General features: G+C 37.5%; 1 protein-coding gene across 1 annotated transcript in view; it reads left to right on the top strand.

The window, feature by feature from the left end:
- The window catches only part of vwc2 (von Willebrand factor C domain containing 2), a 36,548-nt gene extending 16,291 nt beyond the window's left edge, over nucleotides 1-20,257 (top strand). Inside the window, exons 3-4 of the mRNA XM_066690998.1 lie at nucleotides 2,299-2,428; nucleotides 12,937-20,257. Coding sequence (XP_066547095.1) covers nucleotides 2,299-2,428; nucleotides 12,937-13,088 — 282 coding nt within the window. The 3' untranslated portion in view covers nucleotides 13,089-20,257. The remainder of the gene's footprint in view (nucleotides 1-2,298; nucleotides 2,429-12,936) is intronic.
- The last annotated feature ends 385 nt before the right edge of the window (nucleotides 20,258-20,642 follow it).

Here is a 20,642-nt window from a genome sequence, read left to right as displayed (position 1 = left end):
GCTTGTGCATCTAAGGTGATGTGAGTTCCTGGCTGTCAGCTCCTCAAACTACCTCATACTTTTCAGAAGTGGTTTAGTGTAACATGCCTCTGAGATGAGCAGGCATATTACAGAAAGATAAATCGTATGTCATTAACCGAGAAATGTCTTAGAGACACCTGCAGCTGATTGTTTCTGTTATATAACCGATATTCCCAAAATGCGTTTTCTTGTGTCCTTTTCCAGATTCATTCAAGTCACATTGCTTTTGTGTAAACATCTTAGTGCAACTCTGTTCTGCTTCTGTTCAGTTTCTTTCCCACGGAGCTACTTTCTGTTCACTGTAGTTTGAAATGCAGTGCTGTATTACTCGTCAGGGTAAAAAATGCACATATCTTTTCATAATTACATATGCAAATCCATATATTTATTGCATAGATCCAGCTAAAAAATATACATAGGTTCAAAGATCACATCGTATGGATCTCTGAAACAGTGTCCTCAAGGCCTTTCTCAAGAATATTGTCTCATTAAGCCAGTTATATTCAATTTCAGTTTTGTAGTTAAAAAGTTATTGTCATTGATATTGAACTTGCTAGTTTGGAACTATTCACTGAGTATCGTCTGCTGTTCTTGTAGTATGACAAATCTCAAATACAGGCTGTGTTTCTCTGTTGTTCTGTAGCCTTCCAGCAACTATTTCCCTTCATCTTACATTTAGAACTGAAGTCTAGTGATATTTGAATAGGAAGTCAACACCAGGTACTGGATATTCCTTGCATGTTACAGACATTATCTTAAACCTTAGACTGACATACAAAATACTTGAAGTATGAATGTTTTTTCTACTTCAGTTAATGCACATTGTGAATCAAACTGCTGTACAATGCCATGCTTTTTTAGGCTATATAGCAATTCTCTAAAAATCCAATATAAATTAGGTCACAACACCATTGATCCCAAGGATTCTGTGCTTCAGCAAATTAGATTTTGCACCAACATTTCAATAGGAGAGAAGATGGGAATCAAACCCCTTACTCTGATGTTCTCAGCTCTGTGCACAAAGCAACGGAGACCCCCAGACCTCAGTACACTCGGATTCCCAGTATGTGAGCATGTATGTGGAAACAAGGTCATCTTCATCTGACATTCACAAATCCCTTTCTTGCTCTGGATGCCATGGAAGGCATTAGGCTGAGTACTTGCGTCAGTAGTAACAACAGTCAAAGTTCATCGGTTGCAGGAGGCTGTGAAAGTAAAAATGTTCCTACAAATGAATGCAATTTAGGAAATTGCTCACGTTGTTAATATCAATTGACTTGGGATGACCGGTCAATACGTTTCCAAAGTTCAAAGGCTATTAAAAACAATCAGGTCTTCAAGTGAATAATTTAAAATTAAACTTAATGTAAGTTTTTAAATTAAATTGCATTTGCTAGTAATACATTTTTTTGTAGATGCTCGGTAATCCTTTTGCAAACTTGGAAAGATTTAAAAGGTAGGTATTTTTGATTCCAGTAAAAATTATAAGTTATTCCATATATAGATTTATATATTTTTACGTATAAAGTCTGAGAGTTCTTGTAAGACCCTGGGTTTTAACTGATACTAAACTAGATAACCAACTTTGCAATACAATGCAGTGCTACTTAATTTCAACTCCATTATCATCCGGTAATGAATTTTCAATATTCGTTTTGATCATAGAAATTAAAGCATTCATGGTTATTCAAGGCACCATTTAAGAATTTATCAAATATATAATTAATCCGGATGCCGAGCTGTGTTTTCAATCCCCACGGGTGTGTTTGAGTAAAGAGAGCACATCTCTGCGTTCCTTTCCTACTGATGAAATGTGCTGCGCGCAGTGAGAGGAGCCTGGTAATTAAGCAAAGCGATAATTTATGGTGGAAGCTACTTTATGACCTGTTTCGGAATGCAAAACGAGAATGATCCACTTCATTAGAGGAAAGTTAATCCCTGCTCTGTCTATATCCTTAGTGCTGACAGTACGAGCTCAAGAAGTATACACAGTAGGTGCCTATAAGGTCAATTAGCATTTAATGAGAATCAAGATAAAAGATACTCTTTACAGAGTGCTTCAGTTTTCATGTTAAATGCCTTTGCCTTTTTCTTCTTGGCTTCATCTTCTGTAGGAGTGTGTCTGTATCCCTCTACATCTGTGTGTCTGTGTCTTTGTTATCTGTGTCTCTGTGCTGAGCCAGTTGCTGCAACCAAGGGGCTCTTTGTTGGCTAAGTTGTGGGTATTGTAATTGAGTCCATTCTCACCCTAGGTCTGTCCTGTGCTGTGTGTTGCAGGTGTCGGCCTGTGAGAAGTGTCGCTGTGAGGCCAGCGGGGAGGTGCTGTGCACAGTGGCGGCCTGTCCGCAGACGGAGTGCGTCGACCCGGAGTACGAACCTGACCAGTGCTGTCCCATCTGCAAAAGCGGTACCATTCTTTCTTCATTCCTATTCTCCACTGGAAAACTGAAGTGAATGGCCACATTAAAACTAAACTTCGACCCACCTGCAAATAGAAATTAGAAAAAATAGTTATTATTTTTCTGCTCCACATAAATGAGCTAATTTGCACATATTAAGAAGTCAAATGTATTTGGACGTAGGCTTTCTGATCTCAAATGTTGCCCTCCAGTTCGGTTCATATGTATATAAGCCAGAATAGCCACACGGAAATTGGCCCATCCTGACGGTTTTATTTGGCAGCGACCCAGAACTTAATGGGTGAAGGTGGTCACATCAGGATCAATTTGTTCTTATGAGAATTGCAAGAATAATCTCTTGGGTGTCTGGAGGGCAGTGGACCTGACTGCAACCATGACCATTGACCTCAGCCAGGAGAGCACATCATTCACAAGCAAGTTAAAAAAAAAGACGGCAGATATAAATGGAATTAAGCTAAACATTTAGCAGATAATGTAATTGCAGCTGGCGCTGCACAGTCAACACCATGAATCTTAGAGTGCACACCTTCACAATGTTGCGTATCTGTGCTCAGAGTGATCTTTAGGTATTCAGAGAGGTATGTTCCAAGTCGCTGCCTCTTTTACTTTGAGTAATTTCTGAGCCATATGTTTCATTAGCTCCTGGCATTCCCTTCAGACGTGACCTTTATTGGTGGTTTGTACCGCGGGCTGGTGGATATTGAATCCGTTATTGAAACGAAGCTGTAATGCTTTTCGGGGGGCGAATTCTCAAAGCCCTTTCCTCCAAGATGTAATTACTGCTATTGCATTGTATACTTAAAAGTGCAATATTGCTCTTCAGCTTTAGAAACGTTAAATGTATGCTATTAAAGAACACATTGAAACAGTGCAGTTGATTCCGGGGAGAGGTTATTTTGCGGGATAATTGACTTGATGTCCACAGTGCGTAAACCTCCGTGACTGTTGGGTGTGATTAGCAGCTATGAAGTTAATCCTGTATATTAATTACTCCCATTCTCTCTTTTTTTTGTTTTTTTTTTGTTTAATGTATTTTTGTTAATACAATAATTAATTTCAGTACACTATATAATATTATATTATATATTTTTCCAGCCCCAGTTTAAATGCATAACTATCCTTGTCGTACGAGTACCTGTATACTAACCCCATTTCAAAGTGTTCTGCAGTTCTTAACTGTAATCGGACGCATTTTTTGTTTAAACGCCTTTTTTTTTTTATGAAAGTCTAAATAGATGGATATTTAATTACATACACTTAAACATTGCTTATTGACATGCAAAGCAAGATTACAAATGCCTCTGGATTTATATTAACCTTTTTTTTAAGTTGTTTCATTATAAGTAAGTCTGCAAAGTCAATAATGAGCATAATTGAATTACTTCAGTTATTTGTCTGATTACGAAGAACACCAAGTAAACAGGAACTCAATAGCTGTGTCTGGAGCTTGTGTTTTCATATTCAACGTGTCTGTTTGTTTTGTTTATGTAGCTGTTCCTTGCCCTGCAGAAAGCTACAGTATTTTGTATGCTAAGATCAAGGTTTAGTAGCCCATGGGTCAGAGCCCATTATGATGTCTGCAGAGAAGTTCTGACAGATCGCAATGGATTACTTAAAATCCCTCTGATGTTTTTAGACAGTCTGCCCTAGATTTTCTCCTCTTGTTTTCTTTATTTGATAATAATTCAATATGGCGATCTCAGTGATGTTGCCTTCTTCAGCAAATAAAAGAGGACTGTGGAACCTAATAAAGGGAGTCTAACTCACTTCAGTGTCAACGCACCAGCAACTCAAGTGAAAAATAAAAATAAATGTTGAAATCGAATATCCAAGTCACTGTCTGAATTTCTGCCTTTTGTGCTACTGGAAGGGCTTTTTTCCTCTTGAAAAATGTCTCTTTCAAGCGAGTTTCTAAAAGAAACAAACATAAAAAGGGAAAAACATGTCTTTTCTACTTGAATAGTAAAAATGCATTACAGTTCAGTGACTCTAACCAAAGCTCCCCTTTTCATTCATAGCTACAATATACTGTATGCTATTTAAGCACATTGCTCTTTACTAATTGAACAAAATATGAACACCAAAAATAAAAAAGAGAAAATAGAAATCACACACTTTTTACATCCGATATTGACAGTTATGTGATCCAGATGGTAAAAACAGGAAATAAATAATTGAGTATTCGAAAAATGCTACCATTGTTTAGTTCTGTGGTGTGAACAAATCGTTTAGCTTAATGTATTTGTGTAATTAATGATATTTGTATTACTTATAAGAAAGTGGCAGCTGTTTGAGAATAGATGTCTATTGATGGAGGGAAAGTTAAGGTGGTAAAACAGAAAGAGACCAGAAACTATACAGAATACTACCCAAAGGGGGTGGGGCAATGTGGTTAACATGGAAACTCAGCGTCACCCAGGCAGACCCCCCTGCTGCCTATTTCTATCTATAGAGGGTAGAAATAGCCAAACAACGTGTCTTGCTCTCGACAGTCCACACCACACAGTAGAATTCTTTGCCAGTGAATCTCATTAAATAATTGGCTGAATTTATTCCTAGAATTTTTAATTAAAACCAGAGTATTCAGAGGACACAAAGCAACTGTGCATGACCAGTAACTGCTTGGTTTTCAGTTACACAAAGAGAATTAGCAGGCTGATAACGTGCAACTAGTGGCTATTTTAAGGAACATTACATCTCCCCTGGCTAGATGAATCCCTTGTCCCATCCATTAATTAATCTTACTTCATAATTCCCCTTATTTATTTATGTATTTGTTTATGTGTATGTTTGTTTTTGGCATATTTGCCTGTTTTTTCAGTATATATATATACACTCACCTAAAGGATTATTACGAACACCATACTAATACTGTGTTTGACCCCCTTTCGCCTTCAGAACTGCCTTAATTCTACGTGGCATTGATTCAACAAGGTGCTGAAAGCATTCTTTAGAAATGTTGGCCCATATTGATAGGATAGCATCTTGCAGTTGATGGAGATTTGTGGGATGCACATCCAGGGCACGAAGCTCCCGTTCCACCACATCCCAAAGATGCTCTATTGGGTTGAGATCTGGTGACTGTGGGGGCCAGTTTAGTACAGTGAACTCATTGTCATGTTCAAGAAACCAATTTGAAATGATTCGACCTTTGTGACATGGTGCATTATCCTGCTGGAAGTAGCCATCAGAGTACGGATGGGTACATGGTGGTCATAAAGGGATGGACATGGTCAGAAACAATGCTCAGGTAGGCCGTGGCATTTAAACAATGCCCAGTTGGCACTATGGGGCCTAAAGTGTGCCAAGAAAACATCCCCCACACCATTACACCACCACCACCAGCCTGCACAGTGGTAACAAGGCATGATGGATCCATGTTCTTATTCTGTTTATGCCAAATTCTGACTCTACCATCTGAATGTCTCAACAGAAATCGAGACTCATCAGACCAGGCAACATTTTTCCAGTCTTCAACTGTCCAATTTTGGTGAGCTTGTGCAAATTGTAGCCTCTTTTTCCTATTTGTAGTGGAGATGAGTGGTACCCGGTGTGGTCTTCTGCTGTTGTAGCCCATCCGCCTCAAGGTTGTACGTGTTGTGGCTTCACAAATGCTTTGCTGCATACCTCGGTTGTAACGAGTGGTTATTTCAGTCAAAGTTGCTCTTCTATCAGCTTGAATCAGTCGGCCCATTCTCCTCTGACCTCTAGCATCAACAAGGCATTTTCTCCCACAGGACTGCCGCATACTGGATGTTTTTCCCTTTTCACACCATTCTTTGTAAACCCTAGAAATGGTTGTGCGTGGAAATCCCAGTAACTGAGCAGATTGTGAAATACTCGGACTGGCCCGTCTGGCACCAACAACCATGCCACGCTCAAAATTGCTTAAATCACCTTTCTTTCCCATTCAGACATTCAGTTTGGAGTTCAGGAGATTGTCTTGACCCGGACCACACCCCTAAATGCATTGAAGCAACTGCCATGTGATTGGTTGGTTAGATATTGCATTAATGAGAAATTGAACAGGTGTTCCTAATAATCCTTTAGGTGAGTGTGTGTGTGTATATATATATATATATATATATATATATATATATATATATATATATATATATATACATACAAAGGTGTTACTTGTTAATTCAAAATTCAAAAAAAATAAAATTAAATGAATAAATCGGCCTGAAACAGAATGAGGTAATAAACACATATTCTACCCTTTCATCCACGTATTGCCAGTCAGAAACGATAGCTCAGGGGTAACAATTATTATGAATTCTGTTTCTCATCAGCCAACTCTTCATAACTTTTTATGTAAGCATCTGCATTGAGTCAGTGGCTAATTGGTTATAGTTCTCTACAGATATCATTCAAGTAAATTATAGTTGATTACTTATAGCTTGCACTGACATCTTTTATATTCATGCAGGTTTCTCTCTGGTCCGGTGGGAGTTCTCTTGTACTTTTTCGACTGATCAATTATTCATAACGAATAACGCTGACAGTTCTACCGCTGACCAAACAGGCATGCAAACGCACTGTCTTTTAATAAGAAAGACAGGATCAGGAAAGTGCAAAGAAAATATACAGCTAGGAATTTGTTATGGAAACCTGGGCTTGCCGATCCAAACAAAATTGACAAGTTTTCTGTTTTGTTTTGAGCAGTGAATAAGAATCCAACAGGCAAGATTACAGTTACTTTTCTGCACCATACACGTGTATTGAATAATGATAATACATGTGAATTGAATAATCAACTCGTAATCGGTAGCTGTGTGTGTCCGTAATTATATTACCGTTCTTGTCCTACATCTAAAGATCCTGCAGGAACAGATCTTATTGTTCGAAAAATACTGCTACATCTATGGCAAGCAAACAATATAGGCATTTTGCAAAAAAAAACTACCAACTGACACCAAATTAGAGTAGAGCAGTCTATTCAGATTTCATTTAGGGATGAAAATGAAATGTATAAACACCAATTAAATGTTGAATTAGCTTTTGCAGTATCTGAGGGGGGTATATACATACGTTTTGAAACATATGATACTATTTTTGAAAAACAAGCTATTGATATGTTTGATACTGCTAGTCATTTTTGTTGTATACTTATTTGTGTCATAAACGTGTGTGTATGCAGAGCTGGTGAATGCAACACTTAAAAACATCCAACAAACAATTAAGAAATATTTAAATTGAACATGAAAATACCATACAAAAATATGTATGTGTGTGTGCTTTTAAGCTTAAATACTATTTCACAACTGAATATTCTTTTGAAGACTTCAACTAAAATTACAAAACGTATGCAAAGTGCAGATTAAAAGGACAAAAGTACCCTTTCTTTTTAACTAGCAGTCTCACTGAAGACAGAGCTGACTGGGGCTCCAGGCAAACCCTGAGGCGAGTCCACAGGGCTGTGCTAGGAGGTAGCACTCCTGCTCTCATTCCGGTCTTCAAAAACACAGAAAACTTTAGTCTCACAGTTCTCATTAAAGCGGCATCATTATCTGAAGTATAATCCAATCGAGCCCTTTGAATGTGAACCATCGCTTTCTCTAAACTACTCATAGCTTAAGGACGAGCGTGTTGGGAGCAGAGATTATGTGTTCATAATAATGCATCCGCTGGAGTGCAGAAGTCAATTGCTCTTCTGCAAGGAGAATAACCAGGACCAGTAGTGAATGACAGTAATATGGTATTGCACCTCGACTCCCCCAGCTTCGTGACCGCCAATTTATGACACCAAAAAGGACGCAATAACAATTCCAGTCAATCGTTAGCCATAGCAAAGGGATAAACTGCTGCTCATCCCTTTCAGCGAAGACAAGGGGATTACTCACCCGGATCTTATACTCAAGGCTCTAATCATGTGGATGTGGACATGAAATTATATCAATTTATATACTTATAATTATAACATAACTATAGTGCCACCTTCAGTTTTACCAATCAGCATTACTGAGCCCTAGTGTTCCACCTCCACTGTTTCCCACCATATAAAAATAAGATTGTCGAATCAAAGACAAAATCAATGTGATGCCTTTCTTCTCTCTTTGACATTTGATAGAATTACCCAGAATGCTTGTCTATTTCACCATTCATGATAGTGTAAATGCACTTCCTGAGGAGAGAGTTTGGTCTGGTTTGGGAAGTAATTTGTTGTTGTTTGTTTTTTGTTAAACAACACTTTGATTTGATAAGCAATGCACTGTATACATTGTGCTGTATCCAAATATTCATTTTCTTTCTTTTCTTTTTTGTGCACTGGGGAAATCTGTCTTGTTAGTGTATTAAACTGTTTCGCTGCAGTCAGGTACTGTACATAACTTGTTTTATGCTTCGATGATTATCACAGACCCCAGTTTTAAAATGTGATGCCCCCAAAAAACAAAAGACAGAAACAGTTAAGTAAGCAAAGTCTGATTTACCGTACAAAAGCAATTTCTGCATTTTTATAAGCATTAAAGAAAAAGTGCCAAACATATCCACAGTCTAGCTGTAGCCCGATTTATGCTTAGGTCTTGTGTTTTATACTTTCAGCTAAATAAGCAAACTATTATTCTTGACAATTATTCAGAACAATTTTTGTGAAGAAATGTCATACCATCCTTGGCATTGTAGAAGAGAAAGTTTGAGCTTATATCAGGGCTTTTATTTTTCCTCTTTAAAATACCAACTGTGGATTGGTTCACTGAAATATGTAGTTTTCGGATAAAGAATGAGCTGGCCTTGCTGTTCTTTTTTCACAATGCAGATATTATAATGCAAAACGATGCTTCAAGGGTACACAATTCAGTTCTTCATTCTTTGACTCAGTTTCCTAGTTAAGGACAAAAGTGTTGACTCGGAGAGCTGTCTTTTAGCTTTTGTCTGTACAGAAAGTAGTTACAGAAGGCCAGTCATTGAGACACAAATCATTGTAGTTCAATGTGAATACCATTAGTCTTAGAAACCATTGTCTGTATATTTTGAATGGCTCGACCCAGGTCCAGACATCTTCACCGAGATAATGCCCGATTTAGGAGACAGGGCCCAGCCCACCTTCTGATATTTATTCTTTTTGCACACGGTAGACTTGCTGTTGTGGCCAAATGCAAGTGTTTGTGTGTTGTGAGGAAGTCTATGAAAGGTGGAGAGACGATCCTGGGATCTGGGCAGAGATTAGGGAAGAATGTAATGAAGAATGACAGGTAGAAGGGAGACAAATTCATGAAGGGACTTTAGAGATTTAAAAACTACTGTGGAAAAGTACCGTTGAAAATCATTTTTTATGCTTTTCTTGGAGACTATAGGAGCTACTGTACTGTTTTTTTCTTCTTCTTTTCCAAGGGTTTTATGTAAGGCTGGATTAGCGTGAAAGGGGCCTGCCAAGGAATCTAAAAAGTTCTCTAAAGGGGATTAATTTTGATTGTAGCTTGCAAAATCGTCTTCATCTCCTTTTCACAGTCACAGATTAAGACTAATCTTGGACTATTGTTAGCGCTGGTAAAATACACCAAGAGCAGCATTAATCATGCTCTGCGAACCCAGGCAATTATCGAGAAAAAACGTGGTGCAAGACTTGCTTTTATTGGTTCAATAAAATGGATAGCAAGGCATTGCAGTCATATTTCCTGTGAGATTCAGATGTTTTTGATCTGGTGTGTTTATTCTCTGTTAGTTGGTTTGTTGTATTTATTTATTCATTCATTCATTCATTCATTCATTCCATTTTATTTTCAGTCAAAATACACAGAAGAAGAGGATGTCTAATGTAGTGATGAGGGGAAAGGAACATATTCCCTTTAATCAGAGGGCCAAAGACTTGTAAGGAGAGGGTTGGGAGACCTGTTCATGACAGCTACACTGGCAACAGATCGATTTGTAGATAGATAGGTAGTTTCTGGTTCTGGAAATGCTGTCATTTAAATACAAAAGGAAATGCACCCTTTTACATTTACAATTGCAATCGGGATGCTATGATTGACAGCCCAGTTTGAACTTCATTAGTGTTGTGAAGGCAGCTGCAAGGGAACAATTAAAGGTGGTTAAATTCTGTCAGAGACCACATTTGAGTGCAGTTCCTGGGATGTTTCACACTGTGATGAACTGTTGTGAAAAATAGAGACAGGTTGATTTGATTGCCCTGTACTAAAGACACTGATGTCTGATTGAGAAATGTTCCCCAGTAATCAATTTGCATGTTTCAGATCTTAACATTACCACATTGAACCGCTACAAATCTAAGCAAAACATAAAAAGATTAAGAGACAACCCTGTGAAGATTGATTTTGTTTTAAGGTTATTTTCTTGTAATCCCGTAAGAGAACAATTGTTTCAAGAACTGCCCAGAGAAACTGAACACAATATGCAAATCTCGGAAAACAATTGGTTCGTAAGTCTATCTTATTAATGTATGACTATGAAAGGTTTCTCCCTGAAGATAAGAGAGTTAATTGCATTCATTATTTCAGCTTGAAAAATAACGTGTAAAACCTTAACAATCTGAACAGGGAATCTCGGCTAGCAATGCACGGTACAGAAAGAAGCTTGTGAGTGTGTACACCACATATTTAAAACATATCAAGAAAAAGATGTATAAATAAATAAAATAAATCACTCCTCCAGTTTGCATGTAAAACAAACACATGACAAAAGTGTAGCACATAAAGTGTGTGACCTGCAGCTCTCCATCAACGGAAAAAAAATATCCAGCCATTTTTATTCTGCAATTAACTTCTGCTCTGCTGTCTGCAACAGGAAAGTGTGTCAAGTAGTATAAATCAATCTGAAGTTTCCTGGGATTTTTTACTTTTTTTTTCAAGTGCAATTGTAGTATTAAACCACAGGGACGGGAAGTCATCTTTCAAACTACATTGGAGTTGCCACAGCCATTTCCCCAGAGTCCTGTCCTGACAGACATCAGAACTAGTCCAAAGCCAATGCAAGGCAGGAGGGCTGTGCTGTTGTGGGAAATACAGTGCGATACTGGAGTCTTCCCCCCTTTCAGTGTGAGGCCAAGACTGGATGTTAATGGAAGTTTTTGAAAGGATTTTAGCTCCTCAAATGGAGCAGCGTTGTAATTGGAATGGCAATTAAAGTTTTATGGGTTCAACGCCCCAAATATTTAGCAGAACAGTATTGTATATAGAGCAGCTTTTGTTTGTGTGTATGTGTTTGTATGTATGTATATAAATATATATAGGAATAAAAAAATGTACAACCTTACCTAAATGTTAAAACTAACAGATCCAAAGAAAAAATATGTAAAAGTACAATGTGAATGAAATGCTAAATACTAGCTATAGTTATGATTCATTGTATGCAAGAAAACCTTGTTTATGACACTTGATGGCTAAAATAAAGGTGCTATCGGTCCCGCTGCTTTAATGATTGTATTGATCCACTATGACATGGACTCTGGGTCAAAATCTGATACAGAACATGCGCCTGAATTCCACTTCCCTACACTGACTTTTCCATAATGAAAATTAAAAACAGAATCGAAGATGACCTAAACTGTGTATCATTAGGTCTGATCATCTTCAAATGCCACATACTCTGTTGCTGTAACTATGGAGTCTATGGAGTCTTACTATTCTTTGTATTTGTAATAATAATAATAATAATAATAATAATGTTTGTCTATGTGTACTGTGATATCTTCCAGGATATTGCTGGCTATTTCACATTAATGAAAGCTTGAAAAAGGTGTGGGCACATCACCTAAGGGAAATGACAATACAGATTGCTGTTGGACTACAAGTGTTACATTTATGTGGATTGTTGACAGCAATTTTGTATTTGTACATTGCAGTCATGTAAATTCCATTGTAAATCTGTGTTTTCTTGCCTCCATAATTATTGCCCCATCATTATATGAAACCTTTCTGGATACTTTTCCATTCAGATGGTTTTCACTAGTGCTGCCACCTGCTGCGCTACTTATTAAGTAGTTGTCCTGTGGAAGACGGATACTTTCATACACAAGCCGGGTTTTGTGAGGCTATGGCTTGATGACCTCACGATGACAAAACGATGACATCATGGATTGTTGTATTCTTTAGTTATACCAGATCAGTAGGGATGTTCTCTTTCTAAAAATGTTCTAAAAATATCTGAATATATACCGCTGGGTATGTTTTGATGGACTTTTGTGTTTTCATTATGCATGACCTTTTAAGTTTCCCCCCCCACCTCAGAATCACATTTATATTTTGAAAAAGGAAACAGAGACAAAAAGAGCTAATGCTATGAATAATCTCCCTGAATACAGTGAGTTGGGATTATACAAAACTACCATGTAAATCCCCAGTCCCAGTTTTATTTTGTGCTCCATGCTCACACACACACACATTCAATTTCAAGATGCATTCCTGTGTTCTCCATCTGTGGCCTCTTTTTCGATAGAAACAATGGATTCTAATGAAGTTGAATAGCAGTATTAGAAGTAGTATTAGTAATATGACAACTCTTTTTATAGCTTGGCCTTGTTGTTTTGTCTTTGCAGGCCCAAACTGTTTTGCTGACAACGCTGTGATACCAGCTGGCCGGGAGGTGAAAATTGACGAGTGCACAATTTGCTACTGCACATATGAAGAAGGCACGTGGAGGATCGAACGCCAGGCGACCTGCAGCAAGAATGAATGCAAGCCAAGCTAAAAGCCAGGTGATGTCAAGAAACGGAAACATTGCGGGGGCTCGGCCTCCCACTGGCAAAAGTTCTGACCAGCCATTTCAGATGCTCTGTAGAGTTTTTATTTATTTAATTTTTTTATGGTCTATGTCATGCAGTTTTTCTTATGTCATGCGCCTGATAAACAGACAAGGCAAGGTTCTCGGTCAGGTGATATAAAGACACGGTTCTTGGAAATTGTAATCTCCTACACACTTTCTATGACTTTTTGTAATTCTCATTAAGGTGTTTTGTTTGTTTATTTGTATTTATTTTTTGTTCTGGTTTTTAGACTGTTAGCCAACATGGGGTAAAACCAAAACCTCTTTTTTTAAGGAACTGAAAATATTTTTACACTGTGAAGCTGGGGCAGGGCCATTAAGTCACTTTTTTTGGGAATGTAAAGAGTGAAGAGGTTTGAGGAAACTTTACAGGAGCACTATGTTAATGGTCTGCCTCCTGCTATTGGTGATGCAATTAAGTGAGAGGAAATGCTACTTTGTCAGGTCACTTCAGAAAATGGCCTGCCAAGATGCTTATATTTGAATTTCATTTGAAATAAAGTGCAATTGTGAGTTATCTTTTTATTGTTTGGTTTAGCATTTTATTCAATGGTACATTCATTTTCAGCCACCCGTCCCACAGAGGGATCCCCCTCTTCTGAGATTTGTCTGCTTTCATGTGTTGTTTAGTATTGGTGCATAACCTGTATTCGATGGGGATACGGCACATCAACTATCCTATACTCTAAATATCTGCATATCTGCAACTGAAGACAAATTATTTATTCTGGAAAGGCCAGCCTAGTTCTGGTGATGCTGGTTTCGATATTTTAGTGGGATTTGGTTCCCTGATAGTGTGGCAGTAGTATTTGAATTAGTGCCAGCTGAAGCTGCTGGGAAAGAAAGGATGGAATCTGAAGAGATGTGGAACCCATTACCCTCGAATTAAAATAAATCAACCTGATACTGCCTTAGACATGCTCTGAAAGGAGGTGTGCTCAGAAAAGAAAGGCATAGGTAAAAAATGTGTTTTTTAGGTTTTTTTTAAATAGGGGCAGCAGTAGGGTTTAAAGCAGCATTAATCACACTGAATGTCGATTTTGTCAAACCGTGTGATGTATTGTAGTATTTCATACTATTGCAGATGTATGAGGGGCTTTTTCCATTTCAGTTGTACACAGCAGGCATAGCTAGCATCCCCATCTTCTCATTGCACTCGCCTCAAACTGCAGCTCTTCATCATCCGATCAGGGCCGTGAACACACTGCCAGGGCCCAGGTAACAGGAGATCTGTAGAGAGGGAAAACAAGAGAGGGAAATACATGGCTCCATGTGTCACTAGAGTGATGTATTGAGAGGCGTCGCGCAGTGGCTCATTAGCAATTCCTATGAAGGCGTCGCATTTGTCCTCGACTTGTCTGCAGAAGCTGTACCGCTCGTTCATACGCAATCTGCTATTCCACGTGCCTTTGTGCAGCACTGTATGCTTGTGCTATGACATCTTTGAACACCATTGCTCGCCAGTGCATTGTAATATTAATTTAAACATGCAGGGAATTAAGTGTCCCATCTCTTGTCACGACCCTGTAGAAGAGCAAGTCAAAACCTTTTTTTGCTGCTTTTCTGTTGTCCTTTTTGGATGTCCTGTGAACCAGTATGTGTTTGTATGTGTGTGTATTTGGCAGGGGGTGGGTGGGAATTAAGTATGTAGAAGCTTTGACTATCCCTACCTACAGGCTTGAATCAATTACCTCTTGGAATGATGTTCCTCCATCCAATACTTGACATGCCATTTACAGTCAGCTCAGTTTAAAGCGTTTTATTACTTCAATGAGCCAACTTGCTCAAATGACTGAAAACATTGGCCATTCCCACTACAGATATGGGTATCAAGGGTACTATATTGGGTACTTTAAGGCAGTTATTTTATTCCAACCAACATATCCTGTAATCCCTCATCATCTCTCTTGATTGTTATTACTGCCATTACCTCCCTCTTGCCAGTGTGCTGGGAGTGCGCAAGAGCTATGTCTGCTTAAACAGTATGCACAGCAGATGGTATCGCTGTTTTTTCTGGCATCTTTGCAAAGTGTTGCTGGGACACAACTCCGTAAACCCCCCATTCCTATTTCTCTTTAGCAAACATGATAGAATACAGATTTCAACAAACAGGCCTTCAGTATCCAATGGGATTTGAGTTGCTTGAAATTAGTTTGTTTTGTATTGAGTGTTTCTTTTCTTGTGTTTTTGAGTGTAATACATTTTAACATGAAAATAGCATATGATTAGTTTGAAGCCAACCTTGTTTCTGAATTGTACAGCTCTAAAACCCCATTGCCTTATGAACACATTTGGCACTCCTCTGTGATGAAATAGTGCTTTCAAGTGACTAAGATGGAGGGTAAACCTCTCACCTCTGACCCAAATACAGTAATAAATATTTAGTTTGGAGTTGTTATTTTTCCTGCTATGTAGGGTGGGAGAAAACATTTATCTAGTTTTGTTCTGATCTGTATTTATTAAAGACCACTGACAGGCAAAAGGGGGAAATGGTAATGTAATGTTTTTTTTGTTGGTTTGGTTTGGTTTTTGCTTCTCCGAGCTTAGCTTAGGTTTATGTAATTTTTGTATTTATTAATTAACATAAATGGATTTCAACCTCACCAAAACTGAAATTAAGACCTTCTTTAAAGACTCCCAACAAATGGCAGTGATCAGAGATCCTCCTTGCTGTTTTAGGCCATAAGTGAGGTTTATCTGAGGTTTTATATATGAAGTGTTTTGAGGTATGTGAAGCTGTATGTGAGTGTGTGTTGTGTTTTTTGTGGCTGTTACTCTCTCATATGATTCCTTCCATTGCTAAATCGTATGCATGACCAAATCTTTCCCACACAGTCATTTATTCAAACAGAGTCTCACAATGAGACATCTCAAAATCTCCATCTGCGTGGCACTGATTCCTGTGGATGGAAACCACAGGTTCCATTAGTGTGTATTTTCAGGGGGATTAGTGGGGACCTGACAGACTCTGTGTCCTATTGATACGTGCTCAAAGGCTTACAGTTCCTGTCTTGCTCAAACTCCTTTTTGCTACATTCACTTCTTATTGGATGTGGTTAATTTCAAGCACTTAAGCCCACATGGAGCAAAAGAGGTAGAGGAAGTAGAGGAAGAGTTAGTAGATTAAGAATACAACCCTGCAAATCTCCAGGGATCTTAAAAATAGACCCTGTTTTTCAGTGCACCTAAAGATGCCCATTACTGCAAGACTGTCTTTACAATTGTTTACGGTACAATCTTGCTCAAATACATTATTGTTTTGTATTATTATTTAAGCAGAAGTAAAAGAAAGCTAGCAGTAGGCAAACATAAGATCTGAGACCAAAGCGTTTTTATTAAAAATCAGCATGTGTTTAACTTTAAATAAGATAGGCGGATACATGTATTTATTTTTCTTTTAATATATAGGCTATTTAATAATAATTTGATAATAGCAGGTAAGTCCTACTGAGGTCTAATGGTGAAACATGTGGGTATATTGTCCCTGTGTTTCAGCTGTAGCTCCAGTACAAAAATTAAAATAACAACACAGTGATAAAATACACCAGGAGGGAGATGATCAGTGCAAAGATAGAAAAGGGAATTATGGATAATTATACAGAACAAAGGATTTGAAAGACCATAAAGAAAGAGAGCCCTGGGTTGCTTTTTATGTTAATACATAAACCACTTTACTTTGCATTTCATGTGTGATATCTTACATATCCTTAACTACTTTGCAAAGTCTGTGATTAAAAGTCTGTTAGTGCGTTTCATTAGTCTTCCAATATGCTACGGTAATTCATCATTATGTTCAATTTTTTTTTAGTGGGAAAGCCCCAGGGCCTGTGTGTTTTTTCATCTAAGGGATGGTGTATTAATCAGAAGCTTTTTCGTGGTGCACTATTTTCGATAAATAGTTTGAAATGCTTTTTTTTAAATTAGGATTTCAGAATTCCTACACTTGGCCTAACTTATTATTAAAGAATCACATACTGTGTTTTACGATAGGCATTCAACATATCCACATTACCAGCTAAGTGGTTTTCCATGTAGGTTGGCAATGCATGTGTCAATTGTCCCACTACGTGTGTCCAACCAAACAGATATGCAAAACAAATTTCCGTTACTAATGAGTAATTCTTGACTGTAAACCACTTCTGTAGGACTGAATCAACAAGCTAATATATAATCAAACTGTAAAAATAATACATAAATAAATCAGACAAAGACGTCGAAAGACAGTTTTCCGAGTCATGTCAAAACCACCTCTATTCCTTTCCATGTCAAGGTCTCATTAAGAGTTCATCAAACCGAGACTTCAGAAAGAGCACTGTAGCTGCAGAGTCCATTAAGCGGTCTTTAGATACAGATGCCACAAGGGGACATGATTCATAATCAAAGCAAAAGACCTGCAAGTAACTGTGAGCCTTTTAACATTTGAAGGCTTTTGTGGCTTAAACAACAGGCAGTAGCATCATTACCAGTGCAGAAAAAAAAATCTCTTCGTCTTTTCAGGCTTGGGATTTATATCCATTATATAGTGCTATTTTACCTCAGAAGGAATCGCTTTGAAGGAAATTCAGCTTTGCATCAGCACAAATATTGATGAGTAGGTCACCTTGAAATACAGTGTAATTCTGTTAATTAAGATTTTTCAGTCATTCATGCAAGGAGGTTCACTTGGGATAGTTTCCATGCTAACATGGCATCGAGTATTAAGATGGGCATATACATTTTCTTTTTTAAACCTTTTTTTTTTCTTTTTATAAACTTGCTCAGCAAAATGTATACTACTATAGATTTCACCTTTATTACAAGGTTATATCTATTGTTGTTAATAAGCTATCTATATAATATTTATAAACAATGAACAACAACCTGTGCAAATATTATTAATTTAGTTATAACCCTTAATGAACTCAAGAAGCAACATGTTAAATGTATTTAATCTCTTTCAATCGTAGACAAGGTGCAATAATTAGTGATGGAAATGGGTTTTGGTGATTATTCACTTTGTTTTAGGACAGGTGTCTCGCGAGCAACAGTTTGGGGGGAGGTTGGTGCTGACGGTATTTTTTCTGCCGTGATCCGGGGACAGGGCGGGGGGTATTTTCACATTCATTCGGTGTTCACCTCTGAGATGTCCTGTGAGCTACTGGTTGCTCATGAGCGACGTGTTGGAGACCCCTGTTTTAGAGCATATTAACACCATTTACAAATTGCAACCTATTATTTAAAAAATGGACAAAATGAAAAGCTGGTTGCAAATCAATGTGTAAAACCTAATTCAGGGCACTTAATTAACTCCTTTCAAAGTGTTTATATACAATGGATCAGGTATTCAGTTCCTGCACATTTAAATTTATAAATTGAATAATTCAGTACCACATTTTGAAAACCATGCTGATTATATTAACGTCATATGAATGGTGGTTAAGAAATACACATATACTGTTTTTGCTAATTGCTAATTATCACCTATAGATGTGACCTTATTATAAACTGTAACCAAATTTATATTTAAATCTTGAATGGGTGAATGAGAACAAAGGAAAATAACTATGGATATCTTGTTTGTTTTTTTCAAATACTGCATACATTATTTAAAGGAACAAACTCACTAGTTCAGTGCACTAAGTTAAGGACATGGTAAACATGTCGAGGGCTGGAGTTGAAGAAGTCCCAGGCTAAAACTTTCAAATTGAATCATGTGTACCGTCTGTACTAAAGGTAAAATCTGCTGTGAATACATGCTCTGTACTCTCATTCAATATTCTCTGTTTGATTTTGTTTTTATGGTCAATGTTTCACACTTCATATTTTCTCTTTTGTTTTGGTAAGGACATTGGTAGGCTTTATTTTTCACCTCTCAGATATAGGTTACTCAGTACAATTCTGACTGGCGTGCGTATCACTGGGACTCCAGAATGCATTTTCCACAAACTCGGTGAGATCTGAAGTTTGCTGAGATTCAACTTCAAAATGCATGAGCAGAGAAGAGAGCTTCAGTAGACTTCAGATGCCTTACCAGCACACTCCCCAAAGTGATAGAAATGTGTAAGAAAAGACTGATCAAGAGTCACTAAGAAATAAAACAAATGCGAACTATATTACATGGCTGCACAGAGCAGTTCATGATTTTTTACATAGTGCATACAGTAAATTCTTTGTGTAGCATAAAAGTTACGTTTAATTAGGCTTCCACAGTGCTGTTGTTGACTGTTTTTTCTTGCTTACTTTACACCATTTTGCCAGGATTATGTGGGAACAGAAAAAGTACTGTTGGCCTGGTTGTTCTCAACTGTTTTATCCCATACAACCAGGAATCCATCCCAGAAACATATTCCTTTGCCACTCAGTTCCTATGATTCTTTAGTTGTGGTTGTTTCATATATCGTGGTAGACTTATGTATTTGTGTAGCAGCTTACTATGCTACAGATATGTTGGAACACTTTAGTGCCTAACGTATAAGACAGATAAAATTGACCTTTTATGGAACACATTTTACGTCAACTGTATGGTGTTTCAGTTGAAAAGGAGAAGGGGATATAACTTCTTAGAGTTTGGTCCAATTCCCTTCACCGGGGAACACAACCATTCACTATTCTGATGGCAAATTGTCGAGTTGCCTTTTCTTCAGAGAGGGTTAATACAGTTCTGACAGGTCTGAGTCTATTTTGATTATTAATGTATGTGTTGGATCACTGTAAGATTCTCACGAACACAACTAAAGAAACACACATTAAACACAAATAGAAAATACAGGTGTCTCCAGAAGGAGAATGAATCTGGCTGTATTCTATAATCAGGTTTAACTGCATTTTATCAATACACCCAAATATCTCAGTCTTGTCATTTCATTTCTCCTTATTCTCCAGCCATTCCTGGCCCCTATGCTTTTATGATGCTAATGGATTCTGCTCCTACAGACAACTGTAATTATGGAACTTATACCATTCAGCTGTTGGTTTGGCAGAACTGTTATTTTATCTGTTGCTTTATGCTAAATATTATATTTATTATGTAAAAATACAAAAAAAATGCTATTTTGTACATAATGCTAAATGTAATTAGCTGTATTCTTTTAATTAAAATCAGCAATAAAATGTGTGCACTGTTTTGTCACAAATCCTGCTTCCATTTTGACTGCTTGTTCTCCTTCTTCTCCTCTGTGTTTTTCTTCAGGCAGCACTTTGTGTCAGGAACAGTCCCTAGTCAGTTATCTAATTAATCAAACATGACAAAAATATCCTCAAGGTAGAAATATAAACAACTTCTTTCCAAGAATAAGAAAATAGATATGCCCTCTGTGTGGATGTGTGTATGTGTGTATATGTGTTAACAACACTTCACAATAATGGTGTTATATTCTCTCATCAATATGTAACAAAAAGAGAGAAAGTTATTTTAGCTGGTGGGAAACAAAAAGCTGTTCCAATGTATTGCCACGCCATTTCGCGCTTTTTTTACTGATATGACTCTGTGCATTTAATATG

Source organism: Amia ocellicauda, chromosome 18, assembly GCF_036373705.1.
Source record: "Amia ocellicauda isolate fAmiCal2 chromosome 18, fAmiCal2.hap1, whole genome shotgun sequence".
Classification (NCBI taxonomy): Eukaryota; Metazoa; Chordata; class Actinopteri; order Amiiformes; family Amiidae; genus Amia; species Amia ocellicauda.
Note: the sequence above shows the minus strand (reverse complement) of the source record. Positions and strands in the feature narration are given on the sequence as shown.